This window comes from Bison bison, unplaced genomic scaffold (genome assembly GCF_000754665.1).
Source record: "Bison bison bison isolate TAMUID 2011002044 unplaced genomic scaffold, Bison_UMD1.0 scf7180017864491, whole genome shotgun sequence".
Classification (NCBI taxonomy): Eukaryota; Metazoa; Chordata; class Mammalia; order Artiodactyla; family Bovidae; genus Bison; species Bison bison.
Genome location: NW_011495050.1, coordinates 21,798,484 through 21,813,602, shown reverse-complemented (window position 1 = coordinate 21,813,602; position 15,119 = coordinate 21,798,484). Strand labels below are relative to the sequence as shown.

General features: G+C 42.2%; 1 protein-coding gene across 1 annotated transcript in view; it reads left to right on the top strand.

The window, feature by feature from the left end:
- Positions 1 to 15,119, top strand: part of SPAG1 (sperm associated antigen 1) — an 87,183-nt gene that overhangs the window by 60,399 nt on the left and 11,665 nt on the right. The window contains exons 12-15 of the mRNA XM_010863556.1: positions 150 to 254; positions 6,353 to 6,505; positions 10,962 to 11,128; positions 14,663 to 14,795. Of these exons, the coding sequence (XP_010861858.1) occupies positions 150 to 254; positions 6,353 to 6,505; positions 10,962 to 11,128; positions 14,663 to 14,795 (558 nt within the window). The remainder of the gene's footprint in view (positions 1 to 149; positions 255 to 6,352; positions 6,506 to 10,961; positions 11,129 to 14,662; positions 14,796 to 15,119) is intronic.

Genomic DNA, 15,119 nt, shown 5'->3' with positions numbered 1-15,119 from the left:
ACGGGCTTGGCCTCCGGCCAGCGCGTACACCGGCAGCTGCTCGCAGCCGCGTTAGCCGCGGGTGTAGGACCGCAGTGCCGCCGGAGACCTCAATCTTCTGCTGAACTGTGATTAGCCAATGGATTGTAACCATTTAATTAAATGTGATTTTTAGGAAGTGGAAGTGCAGCCGATCTAAGTATCTTATATTCAAATAGAGCAGCATGTTACCTCAAAGACGGAAACTGCAGTGGCTGTATTCAGGATTGTAACAGGTAAACTGCCCGTTTTTCAGCTTTGTCAACAGATTATCATTTCAGTGGGATGAATGCAGTATTTAATACCCTTCTAACGTTTCTGCGTAAATCTGATTTTTTATGACATTGAAGGTGCGTTAATTGGTTAACACATAAAGCTCATACATCCTTTTACATATATGAAGACAATTATAGAAGATGTTTGTGCAAACTTCTTTCATTTCTTAGCTACCACCTTAATCATACTCTTTCCACATGGATCCCAGAGTTTTGGAGAAGCCTTCTGACCGGTGTCTCTGCCTCCTCCAATCCACCGTGGCATCAGGATAACTTTTCCTGAAGCATTATTTTGTGCAGACTGTTTCAGCCTGTGTTCAGTTGCCCAGTATGCTGTTGCAGATCATTATAATCTCTGCTTCCCTGGTGGCTCAGGTGGTGAAGAATCTGCCGGCAATGCAGGAGGCCCGGGTTGGATCCCTGAGTCGGGAAGATCCCCCGGAGAAGGGAAAGCCACCCACTCCAGTATTCTTGCCTGAAGAATTCCAGGGACAGAGGATCCTGGCGGGCTCCAGTCCATGGGTTCGCAAAGAGTCGGACACTACTGAGTGACTAACACTTTGTCACCACACTGCACCCCGCGCCCCTTCCCCTCCCCCCAACAAGCTTTCTGCTCTCCTTTGGTCTGTATGTGTAATGCCCTCTGCAAACTTTGCTTCAGGAATCTTTCCTCAGCTTGCCCCTCCTCTCCACTTTCCTTGCACCTCAGACTTCATGGTCTTCTGCATGGCTGGAACACTTACTGCCACTCTCACACCTGTAGGCCCTTACGTCACCCTCTGCAGAGGAATTTCAACTCTCTGAGGTCAGGAATTGCGTGTGCATCCCTCAAGCACAGTAGTCATCCATGGTACTCAACAAGTTACATACTGAGACGGATGAATATATTTACATAAATAAAAAGTAGCTTTTTACATTTTTTTTAACCATTAAATATTAAGCCTGCTTGAGGAGCCCTTTGGGAAGAAGTTACTGTTTATTGTTGTTCGGTCACTAAGTCATATCCGACTCTTTGAGACCCCATGAACTGCAGCACACCAGGCTTTCCTGTCCTTCACTATCTCCCAGAGTCTGCTCAAACTCATGTCCATTGAGTCGATGATGTCATCCAATCATTTCATCTTCTGTTGCCCCCTTCTCTTCTTGCCCTCAGTCTTTCCCAGCATCAGGATCTTTTCCAGGAGTTGGCTCTTTGCATCAGGTGGCTAAAGTATTAGAGCTTCAGCACCAGTCCTTCCAGTGAATATCCAGGGTTGATTTCCTGTAGGATTGACTGGTTTGATGTCTGTACTGTCCAAGGGCCTCTCAAGAGTCTTCTCTAGCACCACAGTTTGAAAGCATCAATTCTTCAGCACTCAGCCTTCTTTATGGTCCAGCTGTCACATCCGTACATGACTACTGGAAAAACCATAGCTTTGACATATGGACCTTTGTTGGAAAAGTGATGTCCCTGCTTTTTAATACATTGTCTAGGTTTGTCATAGTGTTTCTTCCAAGGAGCAAGCATCTTTTAATTTCATGGCAACAGTCACTATCCGCAGTGATTTTGGAGCCCAAGAAAATGAGATCTGTCACTGTTCCCATTTTTTCTCCATCTGTTTGCCATGAAGTGATGGAGCCAGATGCCATGATCTTACTTTTTTTGAATGTTGAGTTTTAAGCCAGCTTTTTCACTCTCTTCTTCCACCTTCATCAAAAAGCTCTTTAGTTCCTCTTCGCTTTCTGCCATTAATGTGTTACTGTTAGTGCATCTAAAAAATAAGAAGCTGCAGGTACTGGTGTAACCTTCACAGTCTCGATTTACCACCGTTGTGTGGTATAATTATTAGAATTACTCCCTTTCACTCTTAGAAGCCCTAGTTTGCACAGGGGCATACATGGACACCTTGATTATAAGGTGAACAATTTTTTTTTCATCGACAGTATCAGTTTACATATGTGGGTAAAAACTTGCTGGTATCTATGCCTGCAGTTTAAAAAGAAAGCTGCGAGCTGCTTGTATTTTTTGCCAATTTTACATATTCAAATTTAAAATAAATAATATTTATGTTCACTTTGGTCTGTCTCGACATCATCAACAGTTGTGCTAGCTCACAACGTGTTCAGGATTTGGGGAGTTGGTTGAAGTCAAGTTGGTAGTTGAAATCTGACATGATTGGAGTACTACTAATACTATGAAAATTGGCAAATGCCACAAATCTGGGTCTTTTTCTCAGGAGAGCCAGCTGTTAAATGTTTGCCACTGCCCATAACTAACAATAAGACCAAGTAGATTTGCATAGTATCAGGCACCTTGCGATTTGCAGCTGAGAGCCTTTCAGTTCAAGTGTCTATTGCCTAATACATTACCCTTCAGATGCGTCTCAGGTCTTCCTTCAGTGAGTTCAGTACTCCGGTTAAAAAACAGTGGACTTAAGTGAGATGGTGTAAGTGAGATATGGTGTAAGACATTTTCTTGCTAAAATGTGTTGTGTTTCAGTGGAGACCCAGGAGGAAGTCACAGAGGACACTGTTGACTCTGGAGTGGAGTTTTGTCTTGAAGGAGGACAGGAGGATTGCCTGCCGGGGAGGGAGGAGGCAGAGGGGAAGGTTTAGGTGAGGGGTCCTTAGTGAAAGGCTGTGTTTTCAGCCAAGGAATCTGGCTCTGCTGGTCAGTACCGACCTTTCTAGAAACCGACCTACTTAGATGTTTTCTTTGATACCTGACATATGAGTCTCAGCATAAGGTGACTGGGTGATTGGGGTGATTTTACTCAAAAGCAATGATTCTTAAACTCATTTTAATGCCAGGGAAACCATGATTTGCCTTTGGGGACATGTTGAAGTATGGCTGTATTGAAAACCAGTTATTAGCAGGAATATATCTCTTTTCTCTTCACCTCAAAAGGTTACATACCTTTTAGAGAAAGCCTGTGTTTTAGTTTTTCAGTTAATTATCTTTGCTCCTTGGAGAGTTGTTTGCACAGACTTTTATTACAAGTGGTAGCAGGTTTCAAACAGTGAAAAAGAAAAATTCCCTGGGAGCAAAATTTAAAATAAGGGGGAACCTATGAAATAACTTTCATAGATTTACTTGTGAAATAACTTTTTATGCATTTTGGGGGGGAAAAAGAGAGAGAGAACACTAGCACATCTTGACTGAACTTAGGCAAACATTAAGCAGATATTGCAAAAGAAGCATTCAGCATAGTTACTAGACATACAGTAATTGTTCCAGAAATGTTAAAGCTTTGAGGATGACAATGGTGACATGCCAGCCCCTGTCTGCACCAAGTACATGCACAGGAAAGCAAACGGAACTTCATCCTTTCAGGTTACAGAGGTTAACATGAATATTTTCCCCTACGATTACTATGTTGTGCCCTATTTTTTCCCTAAATGACAAGATTAACTTGTTTTTCAGGAATTAAGCAAATTAAATATCAGTTAATTTGGCTTATTTTTAAAATAATAATTGAAGGAGCACTAGAAGTATTCAGTTTGCTCAAATTCACATCCTCTGCTATCCCCTTCTCCTCCTACCTTCAGTGTTCCCCAACATCAGGGTCTTTTCCAATGAGTCACCTCTTCGCATCTGGTAGCCAAAGTATTGCAGCTTCAGCATCAGTCCTTTCAGTGAATATTCGGGGTTGGTTTCCTTTAGGATTGACTGATTTGGTCTCCTTGCGGTCCAAAGGACTCTCAGGAGTCTCTCAGCACCACAATTCAAAAGCATCACTTCTTCAACACTCAGCCTTCTTTATGGTCCAACTTTCATGTTGGTACATGACTTCTGGAAAACCATAAAACAGTTCTCGTAATTGTTTATCAGAAGATGTTAAAAAACATCTTCACCACTCCCAATCTGTCAGAGAACCTTTTTGAGTTATCTAAATACATCAAAACTCTTTCCCGGACTTTTCATGGAGAGTATTTCGACAGACTCAAATGAATGCTGCTAGTAATTCTGTTTCTGCTCATCTTTGCTTCTCTCTGATGGACTTGAAATTAGAAGGCTCTTTTAGATTCTTAACTGTGTTAACTTGAATAGTTAAGCTCTTGTAAACTCTGATTTAAAAGTTCTCTGTGTGTTTATGAATAGATGTGCTTTTCTTTTTTTCCTTTAGTGGAATTCCCATTCATAAGCTCACATTCATTTTCAGGATTGTGGTTAAAAAGAAAAATTTGCATTTACTCAGCTGGGAAGTGCTATAAATTAAATGCATCATCTCATTCAGTTTTAGATTCCACGCCTATCTCAGGTCCATCTTGTGGATAAATAGCTCCTTGGGCATTGCAAGTCTTTGGTAAAATGGGGGCCGTCTCGTGTCTGTGACCTATATGTATAATGAGTGTTCATGTAGTTACTATCTCCTAAGCATTAAACTAAGGTAGATTTAAGACAGGGGCACAGGTGATAGATCCTGATACCCAAAAACCTGTTTTCTAGTGTTTGAGTGTTTTTAATAGACTTTTATTTTTAAAAAAACTTTTACTGGTTACAAGAGTAACACATACCTATTATGGAAAAAAAAAGAATTTTAAATCCAGTACAATGCAAAAGAGATTGTTAAAATCACCCGCAATCCTAGTACCTAGGCAGAGCAAAAATGATTCTTTTTCAAAGAAATGATGCTAATTAGGTTTAATGACATTTCTGGAACAGAGTGAGTGGTATACAGCCCAGGAGCACACCCACACGTGCTGTCAAGTATCCGTACAATGTGAAGAATTACCAAGGGCTCTGGGTGGCAGGTGACTGAGCCTTTCTTAATCTGTGGTGCTTTCATCTGTGCTTGTGGTGGCAAGAGTGTGGGTCCTGAAGGTTCACTTGGGAGGGCTTTGCTGAGCACCTCCAGTGGCCCTCTGTGATCTAGGTGCTGGGATATAGTAATGATCGAGACCAGCAATGCCCTTGGTCTCCCGTGGCTTAAGTTCAGAAGATCAGGCATGTGGGCAGATTGCTCCCTCATCTGTCCTGAACATATGAATATTTACCTTCCAGGCCTGTTGTGACATTAGATGTCATCTGCAGTGACTCACACCTGCAGGTGTTGTCAGGACTTCCTCCTTCCAGATCACTGTAGACAGGGATAAACAGATCTACTGGGGAAGAAATCATGCTTTTCCTGAAGCAGGTCAAGTGTCTGATATATGGAAACTGCTTGTGCGTAAAGAATCACCAGCAAACCTTTATCCCCACTGTGGACAGTCTGGCGCAGATTCTTGTTAGTGGATCAGAGAGGAAGTAGGCTCTTCATGGGATCTCTGCGTGGAATATTAATAAATGTTGGTATCGACCCATAATACTCTTTTACAGTTTCAACTGATTTTGTTAAAACTAAGAGTACAATAGTTTTCACTCAAATACCATCTTTTGATTGTATTCTTTATTTCAGAGTATAGTGAAGTGCATTAAGTTAGTGACCTAGCCTTAAGCAGTTATTTCAAACAAAACCAAGGAACATAACCTTGAAATACATCTCTAGTGATCCTGGAAGTACTTCACAGAATAAAAAGTATGCTAGAAAATTCATGACTTACAGAAATCATTGTATACTAACTTCCTCGATTTCCTCCGGTCTATTTTTGACCAGCAGCAACTAAATCATAATCAACTGTGTTAAGCTTTAGAGGTCTGATATTCAAAAGGTATTGTAGGTTTTTGTGGTCCTGTGCTAAGGGCCTTAGTAAGTAGATAGGTGCAAATAAAATTTTCCCTTGGATCTGTCAGTAACAAGAACCTGGGGCAAAGCCTACTCTGAGCCGGTGCCATGCGGGCTCTGTTAGCCCATGGGGGTGAGGGGGCGACCCTGGGAGGGGGGCTTGAAGGGGTAGGCAGTGCCTGTTGCCTGGGAGCTCAGTCTCACTTGGGGAAGAGCAAGTGCCAAAGGGGACTGGTTTAAAAGAAAGGAAGTAACCACAGATTGATTGCTCTGGGTTTGCCTTTCTGGTATGTTGCCAGATCCCCAAGGTGAAATATCAGATATGCATGTATGTGAGAGTTCAGTCCTAACAGATATGCCAGGTTAGTGTAAGTTAGTGTAACAAATGACATGTAATATTTCTGTCTCCTTTAGGGCCCTGGAGCTTCATCCATTCTCTATCAAGCCTCTTCTTCGACGAGCAATGGCCTATGAAACTGTAGAGCAGTATCAGAAAGCTTACGTGGATTATAAAACAGTGTTGCAAATAGACTGTGGAATCCAGTTAGCAAATGACAGTATTAACAGGTAACCTAATCGAGGCCGCTGCCCGAGGGCAAGTTGTTTTCTAATGGAATGAGGTTTCGTTTCTTCCCCTCCTTTCAGAACCAGGTCAGGGTGTGGACATGTCCTTCCTTATTGGCATTACATGGATGTGTGCCTTTTTTCACCCCTTCCAAACCAAATGGTTCTCACTCTCTAACTTTCTAACTGTCCCGTGATATGTTTTGAGTTGTCCTCTGACGCCCAATGTTATATATGATATACACTTAATTTTAAAAACAGCACAGGGTATGGCTCTTCTGTGCAACTCAAGATGTACAGAATTTGATTTTAGTATTTGTTAACATCTGTGGGGTTAGAAGGGTGTTTTCAGTGATGTCATACGTCAGTACTGATTATAGGACGAGATCCAAAAATGCAGCGAAGCCTGCCTGCCGTGTTGAGTCGTCTTCTGCAGGATCTGCAGGTATTCATTGGCACCACATCTGTCAGTGGAAACATATTTTATTTTCTCCTCAGGAGAGTGGATGTTTCATGAGCCCACTAGATGTTTGTGTTCTATGCCCTTTAGATAGACACTCATCTAGGACAGTGATGGCTTTCCTTGTGGCTCAATCAGTGAAGAACCCGCCTGCGAAGTGGGAGACCTGGGTTCGATCCCTGGGTGGGGAAGATCCCTGGAAGAGGGCATGGCCATCCACTCCAGTATTCTTGCCTGGAGCTGTCCCTATGGACAGAGGAGCCTGGCTGGCTACAGTTCATGGGGTCACAAAGAGTCAGACACGACTGAGCGACTAAGCACAGCACAGGATGGTTAAATAGCACAGAATTTGGATTTAATTTATATTATGACCTATTTACTCCCTAGGTGAGAACGGGAAAGTAAGAGCTTCCAGATTTCATAAACTGCTTTCACGTGAACTTTGAAAAGTTACTACTTGGCTAACATTTCCAGTTATATATAATATTTTCTGATTCCATTTGTCCAAAGTATAATCTCTTTCAAGGATTTTTGTGTGTCACACTGTGCCTTGTGTTGATGTAGTGTACCATGTCCCACACACCCCACAGAAAGAGAGGAAGGGGGAAAATGACACAGTCTCTGTCTTTAAGCAAAGTAGAATGTAGCTAGGGGGGAACAACTTAACGTAAGATACGTTATCCCCAAGCAGGAACGTTAGTTGATGAGTGAGGGGATCACAGAGGGGTCAGGCTGCCCTGGTCTGTGGGCTGCAGCTTTGGAGAATGAGCACTGGAGGTGGTCAGTGAAGGGCACTGACTGACCACGGAGGGGACCTTGAACAAAGCTGAAGAAGATGAGAACTCGTGACTTATAGTCCTGCCTTACCTCCCCACCTGGTGCTGCTGCACTTTGGAGAAAACTGTTGGAAAGATCTGTGTGTTGAGTGGGCAGCTTTTCTCTGGTGCTTCTTCTCCGTGGTCGCTAGGGACCCACCTGTTGGGAAGAAAAGAAAAGATACTGGTTATTGGATCTAGAGTGGAACCTGATGGAACCGTGGGCATTCAGGGCATGGTCTCCATCCTGTAAAATCAGGTGTGTCCCTGGGAGCCCTCCAAGCCTTTTCTCCTGCTGCACAGCCGCCTGGTTGCACATCACTTGCTGCCTCCACATGGGCTCCTGAAGGCTCTTCTTCCCTGCTTTTGTCCGGCTAAGTCCCTTCTTACCTTTAGGAGAGGACGTCCCATGATCCACCCATCTCCCCCAGCACACGTGCCCCTCAGGCTCCTCTCCCTCCAAGCTGTGCCTTCTTTCCATATTATCTCTTTTCATAAAGTTCTTTTAGATTCATTCCACTAAGAGTTCTGGGAAGTCAGGGTTGTGTTTTATCCAGCTGTGCTGTTGCAGTACCTTGTACAGCAGGCATCCTCCGTAAAATTGTGTGGAGTGAATGCATTCTCCAGCAGACCCTGTGCTGTGGGTTTCTGCTGTTAATTCGCCCATCCTCTGCCTGGGGGTCTCTGAGATGGTTGGAAAAGTAGGATCTTCTCCCCGGGTTAGAAGTTCTTGTGAAAAAAAGTGGGCAGACACCTGAAGTGTCTGCCAGAGATGAGGGGCCTGTGAAGAGGTGTTTTAGGAACTCTGGTTCATAGTGATAGACTGAATGGGTCTGAAGGGAGAAATTCATGTCCAAGAGACTGGGATCATTCATATTTCTGAACCTGCTACATTTTTTACACTTTAAAAAAAATTGAAGTACAATTCACGTAACAACTGAATTTACTATTTTTAGGTGTACAATTTAGTGGCCTTTAGTACACTCACAGTATTGGACAGCCACCACCTCTAATAGTTCCAAAATACTTCATTCCCTTCCCCCGCAAAGGGAAACCCCCATTAAGCCCCTGATTTGCTTTCTGTCTCTGTGGATTTACTTATTCTGGAGAGTTCATATAAATAGAAACATGCAGTGTATAGCTTTTGTGCCTGACTCACATAGCTTATGTTTTCAAGGTTGGTCCATGGTGTGGCATGTGTGATGATGTCATTTCTTTTTATGACTGAGCAATATTCCACTGTGTGGATGTGTCGCACCCATCCATCTGTTGAAGGACATTTCGGCTGTTCCCACCATTTGGCTATTGTGAATAGCACTGCTGTGAACATCATGTGCGAGGTTTTGTTTGCATACCTGTTTTCAGTTCCTTTTGGGGTATTCCCAGGCATGGAATTGGTGGATCATACGGTAATTCTGTTTAGTTTTTTGAGAATTGTATTGTAATTTTTAGGTGTACTCAAGAAGGTGCTTTTACACAGATTGACTTTTAAGACTCATTCATTTTTTTAATAGAATGGTAATTGCTTATGTATCATTTTATGAGAAGGTGAGGAGGCTTTGTCTGGTTTTGGCATATATATTTTCTGTAAAATAGTCATTAAAAAATTTCACTATTCCTTTTCATGAACCCTGTATTTATGCTTGCTTTTCCATCTAAGCAGCTTTTTTTTTTTTGGAAAAAAAAATTTAAACATCTATGCTTATTTTGTTTCTTCCATTAACCATATTCCTCTTTTCCTCTCCAGGAATCTCATATGTTACATTTCCCTGCATATACTTATTTACTCCCTGGCAACACATCATCTCTTTTAAGCTGCTTCTTCCTTCCTTTCTGCTGGTAATACAAGTTTTGCTTGAAAATTCTTTTTTCTAAAGCGTCCTTTTCTTCTGCTGTGGTGGGTGGTTATGCATTATTTTTCAAAAAAATATTTTTGTACTAAAATATGAAATGTGGCTATCATAACCAAAGATCACTGTTGAAATTTAAGTTTATGAAACTGTAGGGAGAATGTATGTATTATATTTGGCTGTATATAAATATAATTTTTTCACATAAAAAGTACTACTGAGTTAACTAATTTGAATGCATTCTACTAATTACCAGTGACTTTCTCAGTCTTGGGGAGCACCTTTTTTTAAAACCACATTTATCCCAGACATAATTTAGGTTTGTCTTAAAATCTAAGTATGATACTTTGTGTGTTTAAAATGATGCAAAAGTGATAATCAGGGGTGGTAATCTGAATATTATTATAGCCATTAGTAAATGTCATTAATACAAGGGTCCTTGTAGTAGACTCCATTATCAAATTCTTTCATCTTTATGCATATGAAAACACAATGAGTGGATCGTTTTAGAGATGAAACAATGCAGGTAAGAGTATCAACCATACGTTAATGTTTCAAGAAGAAGCACTATTCCATTTGACAGCCACTCCTCGTCAGTTGTGGGCTTCCCAGGTGGCTGAGTGGTAAAGAATCCTGCCAGTGCAGGAGACACAGGTTCGATTCCTGGGTTGGGAAGATCCCCTGGAGAGGGGAATGGCAACCCACTCTTGCCTGGGAAATCTCATGGACAGAGGAGCCTGGTGGGCTACAGTCCGTGGGGTTGCAAAGAGTCAGACATGACTGAGCAACTCAGCACACACGTACACGCCCTCATCAGTTTCAGCAGCCAGTCCTGTGTGCCTATTTTTAGTATACAGTTTGGGCATAGCCATTCTAAAGTACTTCTGTTAAGTCCCAAGAGTGATAATCACTTTAGCAATTATATGAAATGTTATGTGGGGCACATTTCTTCTAGGCTTCCTAAATTTTAGTTTTATACTTTACTTTTTTTAAAAATTAAAATTTTATTGCATATACATTTAAAAATTTCTTAAACCAATTAGAAGTGTCTTCATTTTTTCTTTTGATACAAAAAAGATCTAAAGTTACATAGTTTGGAGCAACTTTTAAAAGTCCTTTCAAAGACAGTTTATGTGGACAGCATATAGCTCAAGTTGCTGTGTTTTCTACAGGGAAGTATACAAATGCGTGTTGTTGTTCAGTCGCCAAGTCGTGTCCAACTCTCTGTGACCCCGTGAGCTGTGTAGCATTTGTAAGTTTTACCTTGATGTACCCTTCAGTAATATAAAAAAGCAAACTGCATGATCGACAGAGAAAACTGATTTTCTTTTTAGGATAACAAAGATTTTGATCGCTCTGGATGGCCCAAACTGGCGGGAGAAGCTGCCGCCCATTCCTGCTGTGCCCACCCCCACACAAGTGCGGGCTTGGCGGCCTGCAGCAGAGACGCCCCCAGACCAAGTGGGAGATTCCTGTTGCCATCCCCAGCCGGGCATGCCAGGTAGGGGAAGCCTGCACTCATTTCTTCTGAGGGTTATTGTCAGCTGTGCATGTTATTTTCTCAGTAGAGCGGGAGGGTAAGTGCGTGATATCAGGCGTCAGACCTGGGTTTAAGTTCAAGACCCTGCTCTCCCTCTGTCTAACTGCAGAGTCTTAAGGAGTTGCTGCCCACCTCCAGTGTCTTCATGTGTGTGAAACGGGGAGATGTGAGTAACTGTCTCACGGAGTTATGCTCAGGAATAAGTGGAGATATGCATATGGTATTCTCAGTACAACGTGCTGCCTGTGTAAGCGTACAGTAACCTCTTCATAGAGTTGGACTGTAAAGAAAGCTGAGCACTGAAGAACTGATGTTTTTGAACTGTGGTGTTAGAGAAGACTCTTGAGAGTCCCTTGGACTGCAAGGAGATCCAACCAGTCCATCCTAAAGGAAATCAGTCCTGAATGTTCATTGGAAGGACTGATGTTGAAGCTGAAACTCCAATACTTTGGCCACCTGATGCAAAGAAGTGACCCATTTGAAAAGACCCTGATGCTGGGAAAGATTGAAGGTGGGAGGAGAAGGGGACAATGGAGGATGAGATGGTTGGATGGCATCACCAACTCAATGGACATGAGTTTGAGTCAGCTCTGGAAGTTGGTGATGGACAGGGAGGCCTGGCGTGCTGCAGTCCATGGGGTCACAAAGAGTTGGACACGACTGAGTGACTGAACTGAACTGACTGAACCTCTTCATAAAAGTTGTTATTGTTTAATCGCTCAGTAGTGTCCGACTCTTTGCAACCCCATGGACTATAGCTCCGGCTCCTCTGTCCATGGGATTTCCCAGGTAACAATACTGGAGTGGCTTGCCACTTCTTCCTCCAGGGGATCTTCCTGATCTGAGCATTGAACCTGTATCTCCCTCATTGCAGGTGAATTCTTTACCACTGAGCCACCAGGGAAGCTCCTAATAAAGTTTGAGTCAGCATTATTATTAATAATAAGAAAAAGAATTAAGTAGCCATGTGGTTCTCATCATACCATGAATGTGGTGGCAAGGCTAGTGTAATGAAATTGATGTTTTTGAAAGAATAAAGCCTTATAACGTGTATCTTAGCGGGACCTCCTTCTCCCTTACATCATAGTCGTTCAGGTCCACAAGTGCATCCCCACAGTGCCCACCTCAGTACTTTGTGTAGAGTGTGTAGTCAGTGTGACTTCACACTGGCCTTCCGCCTGAAAGCCAGCTGAGGCTCCGTTTCTACTGCCTGCTGAGGGACCCATGTGTGTCTTTGTTGGGCTTCATCTTGCAAAGCCCCTGAGGTTCCTGAACTGGCATGTCCCGAAGGCTGGTGTTAGACCCTCACCCTTTTCTTTGCCTAGAAAGAAGAGGCAGGGAACTTCTGCCAAGGCTTTTAAATGGGCAGCAGTCCTGGGGAAGCTGTAAAGATCTCTAGTTTCTAGAGGCTGTAATCAGTGGGGACTGGCACAAAGTATTTGGTCAGTAAAGGGTAGCTCTTCATTATTAATAACATGCAAAAACTAACCATGCTGTAGATATGTGCTAGCAAGTCATGAGCACAAGAATAATCAGTTCTTTCTGTTCATATTTATTAGTGAGACTGGATTCCACATTCCTAAAAACAGTGTGGGAAGAAAAGCTTGAGGAAAAATTTTCAGCAAATTAGAGGGAAAAAATCCTCTGTAATAATCTGTTTTAGAGCTTATATAGACGCCAAGATTTATGGCGAGTGTCATTTGGCTGCATAGTGTGAGATTTTTTGAAACATGAAACATTAGGCAGAAATATTCTGTGATTTGAAATAAGGGATGAAAAATTAATATTCTTGCCATTTGTGCAGAGGGACAAATAAGGTTATCATTTATATTCCAAGTTTATACTATAAATTCAGTGCATCTATCAGGATCTTTAGAGCACAGAATTTAAAGATATATTTTAAAATTTAAGTTATGGATTTTCATTTTATATCTACTCTCTAAAGTTAATACATAGATTTAAAAGTTTAAATTTTAATATTTTATGTATGGTAGACAACCTTGGTTGCAAGTCACAGAAAATCTGTTGACTTATAACTGTAAGGAGATAGTTTTGGCTCAAAGTAACTGAAAGGGCCTGGGCAGGCTCCAAAATCAGGCATGATTTGTCAGCGCTCAGGGTATGGCCAGAAATACAGAACTGTAACAGTTTTAGACTTAATGACTGCACAGATCAGTGTCCAAAGAGAGAGAGAGACACCACTGCTTTTGGTGGTATTAATTTAAGGATTAGGAAATACATTGCCCTAAAGATCTAGCTTTTTTTAGCCTGCTGTTCTGTAGGCTAAACTGTCTTGGTATTTATTCTAATGAGTCATATGCTCTTTCCTGAGCCACTCCCTCAGTGATGAAAAAAATGCCCTGATTGACTTAGACCCAAGTTCTGATTGGTGGGATCAGTTTCCCCTGGACACGTGGGCTGAGTAGGAGAGGAGTGAGAGCTGCGTGAATATCGAGGTACCCTTAGGAAGAAGGGAATGGATCCTGAGTGGAGGGTCATGCTCATGGCAAGGTAATAGGCAACAGTAATAGTTAGGACTTTCTGATTGCCAGTAACAGAAAACCCAACAATGAATGTCTTAAGCAGAAAAGGTTGTTCATTGGCTCCCCCCTTGTGGAAAAGTCCACAGGTAGGATAGCTGCCCGGGCAGCTAGATTCAGGGCTCAGAGGTTATTCTTGAGCTCTCTGTCTTGGCATCTCTCTTGCTCTGTTGACCCCATTCTCAGACAGATTTTCCCCTTAAATTGCACAATGACAAAATAGCCTTTTATCCTCATGTTCCACAGGGAAAAGCAAGAATTACCTTAGCAGAAGCTGCCACAAAAATCTTATTGTCACTTATTGGCTCTCATAGGTCCTTCCCTGACCAATTAGCTGACTGTGGCCAAGAGAGTATAATGTGCTGGTTAGTAAAGCACTGCTGCTGCTGCTGCTAAGTCGCTTCAGTCGTGTCCGACTCTCTGCGACCCCATAGACGGCAGCCCATCAGACTCCCCCGTCCCTGGGATTCTCCAGGCAAGAACACTGGAGTGGGTTGCCATTTCCTTCTCCATAGTAAAGCACAGATTACCCCAAAAGGTAGGGCTGGGGTGAGGTTTGCTTTGCTGAAACCACAGGAGCAGAGAGGGGAGGAGGTGTGGTTTTTCCAAGGAAACTTGGACTGTTGGAAGAAGTCTAATTAAGGCTTTAATGGGTTTGTTCATTCATTTTTCACGACATAGTTATCGTCTCCAGCAGAGAGAAGGCTGCTGGATAAATAATATGGATAAAATGATACAATCGCTTGTATTTTATTTTCTAATTTGAGAAAACTGTGTCGTCATTGTGTAATCAAATTTTTACTTGTAGCCAATTTATCTTTTTAATTCATATACAACATTTTGTTCCATTTAGACTTTAGCTCTGTATGGTTTGTGGTCACTTAGTTTACAGTATACTTAAAGTTTTGTAGAGGTGCTTGTATGAATAATTCCACTTTTTGTGTGTGTTCCATAGATGAAAACGTATTTAAAACCCTTAAAGAAGAAGGAAATCAATGTGTAAAAGACAAAAACTATAAAGATGCCCTTAGTAAATACAGTGAATGCTTGAAGATTAACAACAAGGAATGTGCCATTTATACAAACAGGCAAGTTCTCTGCCACTTGCTGTATTTCTTATGTTGATATTTTTGATGAAAAAATTATAGACTGATTAATTGCCAAAATTTTTTCCCATGACTCTGAGAATTTGGTATATATAGTAAATTGTTCTAAGTGAGTTTTTTGTTTTTTTGTTTTTTTTAAGAAGTAAGGCCATAGGAGAGATTGAAAGCCTGACGTGTCTTGGTATCTCGTTGCTGGGAGGGCTGACACGGGCTGTGTTAGGGTTGGGCTCAGCCATGGCTGGCTTGGCTGGTGCTGCCCCTCCCTCCCTGGAGTGAGGCCTCCCTGCCCCCTCCCTCCCTGGTGTG